The sequence below is a fragment of the Lycium ferocissimum genome, chromosome 2 (genome assembly GCF_029784015.1).
Source record: "Lycium ferocissimum isolate CSIRO_LF1 chromosome 2, AGI_CSIRO_Lferr_CH_V1, whole genome shotgun sequence".
NCBI lineage: Eukaryota > Viridiplantae > Streptophyta > Magnoliopsida > Solanales > Solanaceae > Lycium > Lycium ferocissimum.
Window position 1 is genome coordinate 36570789 of NC_081343.1, and position 11042 is coordinate 36581830.

At 37.0% G+C, this 11042-nt stretch overlaps 1 protein-coding gene across 1 annotated transcript; it reads right to left on the reverse strand.

Moving 5' to 3' along the window:
- Window positions 1-5107: 5107 nt before the first annotated feature.
- On the reverse strand, window positions 5108-7169 carry LOC132047552 (uncharacterized). Its single transcript, XM_059438581.1, has 3 exons — window positions 6941-7169; window positions 5907-6885; window positions 5108-5717 (listed from the first exon to the last, which is right to left on the reverse strand). Exons 1-3 carry the CDS (start codon window positions 7167-7169, stop codon window positions 5108-5110), a joined length of 1818 nt encoding a protein of 605 aa, XP_059294564.1.
- Window positions 7170-11042: the final 3873 nt, after the last annotated feature.

The following is an 11042-nucleotide window of genomic DNA, read 5'->3' on the forward strand; positions in this document are numbered from 1 at the left end:
ATATCACGACCTACCCCAGTAGGATTTCAACTCCATTACACGAGCAACTTCAGATTACAATCTATTGTAAGCCGGGAACTAACTCCCATAATCCCTCAACCCTTACAATAGTAGCAACCTAGGAACTAACTCTCATAGTCCCTCAACCTTTGTAATACTCCGATTACAAATACCTCCACTTGACTAACTCTATCCAAGGAAACTAATACACCTAGACTGACTCTAGACTAGTGTACCACTCAAAAAGCTTGTGGAAGAAACCTTGATAATTTAGAACACCTACAAACAACTTCCTTTTTGTGATGAGTAAGTTTACAATTTAAGCACAAGTAAACAAAGACTTAAAACAACCTAAAGAACATACAAAATATCTTATGCCTGGATCAGGTTTTTCAGCTTGTAGATGGCTTTGTTCTTAAGAGTACTTGAGAAACTTGTGTTGGCAAATTTTGCACAATATGGATTAAGTTTTTCAAGTCTATTCAGTATGTTGCCATCATGTTGTACATATAGTGGGAGCATGTGGGATGGATAGAGACCACTCATTCACTTTGACCTAAAGCATGGGCCAACTTACAGCTGTACTTGTGTGCGACAAGTGGCTTGGCTTTACAGTTGTTCTCTACTGATTGTGCAAAGTGCACAGAGAGCAGGTTACAGACCAGGTGTCTATCTTGTTCTAAAATAGTTTGACAATCATCAAAACACGAATGCACTTAGACTTATCACAATCTTTGTAGTTAAGACTCAAACTCCTCCAATGATTGTTGAAGTTAACAGCTAGCTCACCTTCCAGTTGGTGGGCGCTTGTAAGTTCAATCAGACTAACGATACGCCTTGCACTATAAAAATTATTAAGGAATTCTTGCTCCAGTTGCCCCCAACTATCTATAGAATCAGGTTTAAGATCTGTGTACCAATTAAAAGCATTTTTTTAGAGATCAGATAAACTGCTTGACGAGATAATCACCGTAAGTCCCAGATCGTTGCAAGTCTCGACGAAGTGCGCTATATGTTGTTTTGGATTTCCTTTGCCATCAAATTGTTGGAACTTAGGAGGTTGATATCCAGCATGCATCTTCAAGTTATCAATCCTTTGTGTATACGACTTTGCATACGTGAGAGAAGATTTGGATGAAGACTCAGATTTATCTTTGATGGCCCCCATGATAAAGTGCTTCAATTGGTCAATAGGAATCAGACCTTCAGCTGAGCCTTGGATCTCTTTGATCATTGTTGTTTTCTTTATCGAGAACTCTCCTTTCTCTTGAATTTTATGAAGCTTCATAGGAGCTTGACTTGATTCTCTCTCAACCATGCACTCCATCTTATTTGTCAGCTTGGAAAGTTAAGCATTTTGTTCTTGCACGTGCTTCGTCAGGATTTTAACTGATTTAGTGAAACTTGCAAGTTGTTCTTCCATAGTGAAAGCGCCAATCATCGTTGCTTGCACAACCATCATGGAGGATGAAGAATGATATGGACAACTACTTGAATAAAGCTTGGATTGGGGAGCGTTTTGATAGGAAATTAAAGCGTATACAGCGTTTAAGACATTTTCATCTTCTTCTTGCATGAAGAGGTAGTGGGACTCACAATGTCATTCTTGTGGCAGATTAAGTTGAGCCAAAGTTTTTTTAACCACCTCAGCAATATTATTTCCCTCTTTTAGCATGCGGGAAGAGGATATAATTTCATTTGGAGAAGATGAACCAGAAACATGAGTTTGCTTGGATGGTACTTGAACTACTTGTTGTCCTAGCGTTTTGATCTTGCTCCTTCTGATTTGGTCAATAATCTCTATGGCAGCTTTCAATCCACTTTTAGAGTCAGCAGCCGCAATAGCATTGGATTTGGGGTTGATCTTCATTTGAGTCATTTTGATGTTCTTCAACTTTTAAAGGTAGAGATGAGAGGTATAGATTATCCCACTGGGCGTGCCAGAATTTGTAGACAATAAAATTCGCGTCAAGAAAATAATAATCAAGACAGAAAAATATCGCAATAATCGTTGTATTTGATTTCAGAATGTGAGTGTTACAATCTCACCGAATCCTCTGATTCTTATTTTCAATAATAAATTCAAGGGCTTTTGAGCTTGATGTTGAACTTGATGGGTTTGATCTTGACTTGTACTTGAATTCAAGGGCTTTTGAGGTTGATCTTAAATTTGATGGTCTTGATCTTGACCTTGTATTTGAATTCAAGGGCTTGAAGCTTAGTCTTGAATATGGATTTGATTTTGACTTGAATTGGTTCGTCACGAACACTTTGATGGCCGCCACGAACAATAATTCTCAGACAAACAAGTGGATTTGATCTTGAACGCCTTGGTATTTAATTTGCCTTCGTTGACTTTGATCTTGAAAGCCTTGCTATTTGATTTTCTTCGATTTTGATCATCGGGTAATTGAAAATTGTAGATGAGTGCTTGAATGCTTGCAACTTGTAGAAAACTTGTAGCGTTTGACCCACGAGCTCTCTCTGGCTTCTTGTTCGAATTTCTGGTCCCTTCTCTGAATTATGAGACCCCTATTTATAGTTGTAGGATGAAAGAATTGTGATAAGGACAAACCCCTTCTGACCAATCAGAATGAAGTGACATGGCAACATTTGATTGACTGGAACATGTCACTTGTACACTAGGTATGTTGCATCATTTTGACACGTGGCATGATCCTATTGGCTCCTTAGTTTGACTTGACGTGTCACATCATTTGACAAGTGGCACCAATTTGGGCCTTTTGGATAAGAAGACATCTTGGGCTTGGCCAAATGGGATCATTTTGTAGCCCAATTAAATGGACTAGCCCAATAAAAATTGAGTTTAATTAATTTATTGAACTTAAATAATTAACCCAATTATATCAATCCACAATATTTATTTGGACTGATATATCTTGAATTTAATATAATCCGAATTTCTCTTGAATTCAAATTCAATATAATTTTGTTATCCACAGATTCATGTCACTTAGAAAATCCAAAAGCAACAAGAAACTTGCACCAGTTCCATTCCCTTTGCCAATCATCGGAAATCTTCACTTGCTTGGTGACAAACCCCACATATCACTTTGCCAACTTGCAAAAATTCATGGCCCAATTATGAATGTCAAATTAGGCCAACTAAACACAGTAGTTATTTCCTCATCAGTGTTGGCAAGACAAGTCATGCAAAAGCAAGATTTAGCCCTTTCCAGGAGGTTTGTTCCTGACTCACTCCGTACCCGCAATCTCTCTGATTACTCTGTAATTTTTCTACCTGCCAATTCTCACTGGAGAACACTTCGCAAGATTATGAACTTTCACATCTTCTCAGAAGACTGGTCATGAACCAACTCAAAGTTTTCCTGGGGCAAATGAGTTGGATTAAGATTGATCAAATAATAGATAATAAACTAAATTTGTCCCATATGACCCAACCTTCCTTTTTTCTTTTTTCTTTTTTGTTTTTTGCATAAAATGTGAAAATTAGTTTGATTTTCTTTAGTTAGTAGTCATTTCGTTATAATTTATGTAGTGTAGTTTGACTAAGCATGGGATTTAAGAAAGAAAGGACTTTTGAAAAAATTATACTTTTAAATATGTCATAATATTTGTGTAGCTATACGAATTTTAAAACTAATGATTTTGAACGTGTTATATAAATTGTGTGGTTATAAAAGCTTGTTGTTATAAAATAGATTGATTTTGTCACCTCTATTCTCAGGTAACAAGCTTGATGCTAATGAGCATTTCAGGACAAAAAAGATTCAGAAGCTAATTGATTATTGTCACAAGAGTAGCAAAAATGGTGAACAGGTCGATATTCGCAAAGCAGCTTTTAGGACTTCGCCGAATTTGTTGTCCAACACCATTTTCTCTAAAGATTTGACTGCCCCATTTTCTGAATTTGCTAAGGAATTTAAGGAATTGGTGTGGAACATCATGGTTGAGGCTAGTATGTAAGATATTTACATGATTCAAAGCATGTAAATCATCTGCAGAGCAAAAGCGCAGCGGAAAAATAGATAGCATACCTCCGGCCATTGTTTCAGAATCGTTGTTAGCGTTGCCGGTGACGGTTTTCAACTCCGGTGAGTCTTCTAAGCACTTGGAATATCTCACTAGATAGTGTAGTAATTAAGAGAAGATTTTTCTGTGCTTAGGGACTCAACCCATATTTCCTTTTATACTGCTCGTCCATCAAGAGCAGTTATTGAGAGGTTACCCTAGTGGACATCGGTTTACTAAGTTATGGACAGTTACCAGATATGGGAAAAAGTTGGGAGTTTATCTCCTTCGTATACGGTACATGACAAAGTTAAAGTTTTAAACTCTCAACTAACATTCTCCCACTTGGTCCGTATACATAATGCCCATTGTCATAATACTTACAGAGAACAATAATACATGAATCATGGCGATAGTTCCTCTAGGAGTGAGTAGTACCTTCCATGTATCACATTGCATTAAGCCTTCTCAAATGCTTGCCCAAGTTTCTTAATGAACAAACTCAATGTTTATTCTAGGTCCATACTTTAGCGATATTTCTCAAAGCAAACTGAATGTGCACATAGTAATAAGTACGAGAAATATCATATAAAATAGAGTTTCAACAATATTCGTTGTTACAATGAAATTTTACATAGGGGAACTAAGTCCCATTATGACTATATGATCCTTAAATTTATGCGGTGGCAAGCCTTTAGTTAAAGGATCAACTAACATCAGTTCAGTGCTAACGTGTTGAATGACCACTTTCTTATCTTTAACACGTTCTCTTATGGCCAGATACTTGATGTCGATATGCTTGCTTCGACTACCACTTTTGTTATTCTTAGCCATAAAGATAGCAGATGAATTGTCACAATATAACCTTAATGGCTTAGATATAGAGTCGACAATTCTAAGCCCAGAAATGAAACTCTTCAACCATAAACCATGTGAGGTAGCCTCAAAACAAGAAGCGAACTCAGCCTGATAGTGGAAGTAGTAATCAGAGTCTTTTTGGCACTCCTCCAAGATATAGCTCCACCGGCTAACATAAAAATATATCCCGAAGTTGATTTTCGTGAATCAACACAGCCAATGAAAGTCTGAATCCTAGTAGCCAATGACTTCCAAATCATCTGATCGTTTGTACATAAGCATGTAGTCTTTTGTCCCTTGAAGATATCTTAAGACTTTCTTTGCATCCAATGGCTTTTACACCATTAGGCAACTTGACAAGATCCCAAACTTCGTTACTTTTCATGGAATTTATCTCTTCTTTCATGGCATTGTACCAAAATTCTGACTCTTTACAACTCATTGCTTGTGAAAAAGACTCAGGATCATTTTCAACTCCAATGTTAGATTCTTGCAGATACACAACATAGTCACTAGGAATTGCTGATTTTCTTTCTCTAGTAGATCTCCTTAATGTTGTGTCAACATTTTCCTGAGGAATATGTTGTTCAATAATTTTTGGAATTTCTTGAACAACTTGATCTGCTGGAATATTTTCAGCAGCTTGTGGAATCTCATTGATTATTTGCTCAACACCCGGTTGTACTTGAGGGGTGTTATAAATGATAACTAATCTTTCTCTTGAAGTAGAAGGTTGATCTCTTACAGAATTTGTATTCTGAAAGTGATCACTCCCACTAATCAAGTCATTCTCAAGAAATTTTGCATTTCTTGATTCCACAATCCTAGTGTTGTTGGATGGACAATAGAATCTGTATCCTTTAGACCTTTCGGCATATCCAATGAAATATCAACTAATGGTCCTAGGATCCAGTTTCTTTTCTTATGGGTTGTAGATTCTAACTTCAGACGGGCATCCCCATACGCGTATATGTGTCAAACTCGGTTTCCAACCTTTGAACAATTCAAAAGGTGTCTTTGGGACAGCCTTAGTTGGAACTCGATTTAATATATACACTGTCGTCTTAAGAGCATCAATCCACAATGACTTAGGTAGCTTAGAGCTACTTAGCATACTATGCACCATGTCCAATAATGTTCGGTTTCTTCTTTCTGCCACACCATTTTGATCTGGAGAACCAGGCATAGTGTGTTGGGCAAAAATCCCATTTTCTTGAAGAAACTTTGCAAACGGACCTTGGGCTTGTCCATGCTCAGTGTATCTACCATAGTACTCACCACCTCTATCAGTTCTCACAATCTTAATTTGCTTTCCGCATTGTTTCTCTACTTCAGCCTTGAAAACTTTAAAGGCTTCTAATACTTCACTTTTATTATGAAGCATATAGAGATACATGTATCGTAAGTAAGCATCTATAAAGGTGATAAAGTATTTCTGACCATATGCGTCCATATTTGGACAACATATATCTGAATTTATGATTTCTAATATGGTTGAACTCCTCTTGGCACCTTTCTTTGACTTGTTGGTCTGCTTGCCTTTAATGCAGTTAACACAAGTATCGAAATCAGTAAAATCTAATGTACTAAGTACTCCATCATTTACTAATCTCTTGATTCTATCTATGGAGATATGTCCTAATCTCCGATGCCATAAAATGGAGGAATCTTCATTCATAACACAACATTTAGTACCAGCTTGGACATGCATAACAATAGGGGTGGAATCATTTTGTAAATTAAGAGAGAAAAGACCCTCAAACAATGTACCATTTCCAACAAGTTTAGATTTATAAAATAGATTAGAATAACCTTCTAGAAAGAAGGAATATCCCAAGGGCATAAGTCTTGAAACTGAAATTAAATTTCTACAAAAGTTAGATATGTAAAAGGTCTTTTCTAACTCTAAAATGAAACCACTGCTAAGAACTAAAGTGCATGTCCCAATAGCTTCCACACGCGACTGCATCTTGTTTCCAGAATAGATGCTTCGCTCAAATATGGCTTGTAGAAGCAGAATCAGTCCACCACGTGCTATGATTAACATTAACCATATGAGCCTCATATCATACAAGAGAGATTGAAGTACCTTTCTTTTCAATCCATTTCTGATACTTGATACAATCATTCTTTATGTGCCCCTTCTTTCTACAAAAGTGACACTTGGATTCTTTCTTGATATCAGGTTTAGGGTCGAGTGGTGCTTTTCCTTTCCACTTCCTATTAGCTTGATAGGTCTTATTTCCTTGAGTAGCCATGAATACACTTTCTCCTGTTTCCAGCAGCAATCGACCCTCCTCTTGAACACACATGGCCATAAGTTCATTAATAGACCATTTTTCTTAATGTGTGTTATAGGAGATCTTAAAGGGGTCGTACTCTAGAGGAAGAGAGTTCAAAATATAGTGCACAAGGAAAGTTTCAGACATTTCAACCTCAAGTTTCAACCTCAAGAGTCTTTAGCTGAGCCGCTAAATCTAGCATTTTCAAGATGTGCTCACGCACACCTCTCACACTAGTGAGCCTCATTGATGAGAATTTCATAATCAGGGTGCTGGCAAGTGCCTTATCTGAAGTCTTAAATTGTTCATCAATAGCCTTCAGTAATGCCTAGACATTGTTATGTTGTTCAACAGAACCACGAATACCAGTAGAGATTTTGATCTTAATGAACATAACACTCAAACGGTTCGAGCGCTCCCATTGTTCATGAAGAGCAATCTCAGCTTGAGTGCTAATTTCATTAATAGGTGGTTCGTCTTCCGATAGCATAATCAATGTCCATGCACCCTAAGCGAAGAGAATTCTCTCCTTCCAAATCTTATAGTTCTCACCATTCAGTTCGGGAATATCACAAATATCAGACAAATTTGCAGGTTGCATAACTGCAAAAATATACATACATGCTTAATAAATTTGAGGCAAATAATATAAAATTGAATATACTGACATAAAAATTGCATGTGGGCTAAATTTTTAATTCAATTAGATCCAGTCTTTACGATAGAATTATCAATTCACTAGCATGATATTCTATCTTTACGATAAAACTATTAAATTCTCGTTCACAAACCCTGTGGGTAATTTGTTACACCTTGAAAAATTTCGCGTTATCAAGACTGTGGACGGCTTAGTATGAGCTCAGGGGAGAGCAGAGTTACACAAGGATTATGGATGAAGATTATGTTATCTGGGCATAAGAACATATATATGACATTTGGAGAGTGTATGGAGTAAATCGGTTAACATGATCACTCGATGATAGCCCTCGAAACCATGAGTTAAGGTGGGGCCCACATGTCGGGATTTTGTAAAGGATATATTATAAGTGATACAAGTAGTACATGGAAAGTTGAGCAAGTCCTAAGAAGGACCCATAAGCCAAATATGGACATAAGCCCTCCAAAAGGACGATTTAAGAAAATATTTTCGGGTAATCTGACTTGGAGGGGCAAAAACGGCATTATAATTTTGGAATTTGGAAAAACACCAAGAATAAAAGTTGTATATAATTGAAAGAGATTTCCAACCATAGGTCGTGGGCCCTCACACGATGTAGGAATCAAGAGTTATGGCCATTTTAAGAAGCAAGACCCAAGTCGCCAAATGGTTCCGGGCCCCACATGAATAAGTCGGTGGAACCGACTTAGGGGGGATATAAATACCCCATCAGCCCTTTTTTTTCAGCATATTAACATTCCAAAGAGTCCTAGAAGCCTCTCAAAACATCTCCCAAATATTATAGTCCGATAAATCAAGAACTTGACAAGATTACGCCAAACTAGTCCGTGAAAGGCGATTGTTCTTGCTTCTACTTAAGCTTGGTATTGGAAAGGTTGATGTGGCTGAATTTTTTTTTTCAAGCATAAGGTATGTTATTTATCCCATCTTTTATGTTGAGTTTATTTGAAGGTCTAGCAAGCCTTAAAAATGAAACTAGTCATGGAGAAAAGGTCATAGAGTGTTGTATTGTAGTTGTTGTGTTTATGGGCTGTTTTGGACGTGTTGTGGCCATGTGGATGGACTGATTTTCACATATAAAAATGGTATCTAGCATGGTTGGCGTATTGATGAGATTATACTCCCTGATTGGGATGGAAGAAAGTGCATATTGTTGTTGTATGTTGAAAAACGTCGTGTGGGACGTTTATGGAATATGTTGGTATGAATAATAGTGTTGGTGATGTTGGTATTATTGTTGTTGTTGATTGGTTACTGAATTGTAATTTTACTTAGGCATATAAACGGGAGATGTCGCTTGATTTTCGGCGGGAATATAGAGTAGTTTGATTTGAAATTTGGAACAAGTGTGCGATAAAGAGTCTAACGTTAGTGTGAATCCTTTTAAGTGTAGGCTTACGAGCTTGGACGAATAAGCGTAGCTAATAAGAGGTGGAACGGTATGTAAAGCTTACCCTTTTCTTTTGGCATGTCTTAGATGTAAGTAAGATATGATACGAGCCTTGGTAACTCCATTCAAGATCCGAGCATGTCTACGATTCTTATTCACTTCTTGATGTTAGCATTCCTAATATAGTCGAGCTATGGTCCTTGTGTCTTTTGTATGATTGGATAGTAAATGTTGCATAAAGAGTTTTTGTTCTAAAGGATTCCATGTCGAATAAGGTCCCTAACTTTCATAGACGGGCTCGGATCGCTTCGATACGTTCGTAGAAGATTCCATAACTAGTAATGCCCGTAACTTTCATGGGCGGGCTCGGATTGGTTTGATACATGTCTACGATCCCTAAGATTCTCTTTGATGTAGTCCTAATGGCATTAGAACGGATTTTACATGACTATAGTTTGATACTCGAGCGTTGATTTCTTACTTATCTATCGAGTCTTAAAAGATGATTTTATGTGCATATGATTTCTCACTACTCTGCTCGTGCGAGCTGTTATTACTTCTTTCACTGAGTCCCGGGCCAGGACACGTATTCGTGCTCATCTCCACTGCATTATTCACCGAGTCCCTCACTAGAGGGCCGGGACACGTTATATATGCATATGTACATGATGATTATTGTCTTATTCCTCACCGAGTCCCTCACTAGAGGGCCGGGACACGTTATATGTATATGTACATGATGACTATTTACTTATGATACTGACACGCATGATTTATGTTTCAAAGGCAAGCCTCATGGTTTTCTGATTATTGTACTAATTTCCTACACTCCTTATTTCAGTATGATCCTGTTTACTGTGTTTCATGCTTTACATGCTCAGTACATATTCCCGTGCATCGACCCCCGTTCTTCGGGGCCGCGTTTCATGCCACGCGGTGTATATAGTCGAGTAGAGGATATTAGCGAGAAGATGTTCCATTTGGATTGGCGAGCTCCATTTCCTTCCTGAGTTTGCCGAGTCGGAGTATCTATGTTATGGTATCTTGATTTATGTTAGAGACTTTGCGAGCGAGTCACGTGTATAACATGTCAGTCTTGTAAGCGGCTATGTAAGCCGATGTATCATTATGCATTATGTTACAGATTTCATATGACTACAGATTTTACTTGATTTGAGAAAGACGAAAAGCATGTTGTTCTTTGAAAAGCTTTCATTATGCACTCATTTCATGGTTTAAGAGTCCAGTAGGATTACGAGTATCACGAGAATCAGCGGGTTCGCTCGGCCCTAAGTAAGGGTCGGGTGCCCATCATGCCCTATCAAGTTGGGGTGTGACATAATTATGAAAAGTATTTAATATTTTATCCTAATTAATTATGCAACCCAATAAAAAAGATTCTTGAGTTATTAAATCGGGCATAATTAATTACAATTATAATGTCTAAAATTTCTTTATGTGATCCTTAACTTTAAAATTTTATTCAATTAAAGATGTTGTGGCTAATTTTCAATCAAATAAAATTATAGACCACTTAGACATTAGTCCTCATTTATTGTCTATAATTTCCTTATGTGATCCTAGACAAAATATATAACTTTACTTAATCAAGGTTGTTGTGGCTAAATCTTAATTAAATAAAATCATATGGATCACAAGACATTAATTTTGAAATTTTATTGCTAAAACATTATGCAATAAACTTATACTTTATGTGCTTAAATATCTGATTTCAATATATGCATGTAAAACGCGCAACAGTAATATCCATACAGTCATCAAAATAAAAGCTCATAAACATTTGATGATTAATGATTAAACTTCCTAAACCTAATATTAG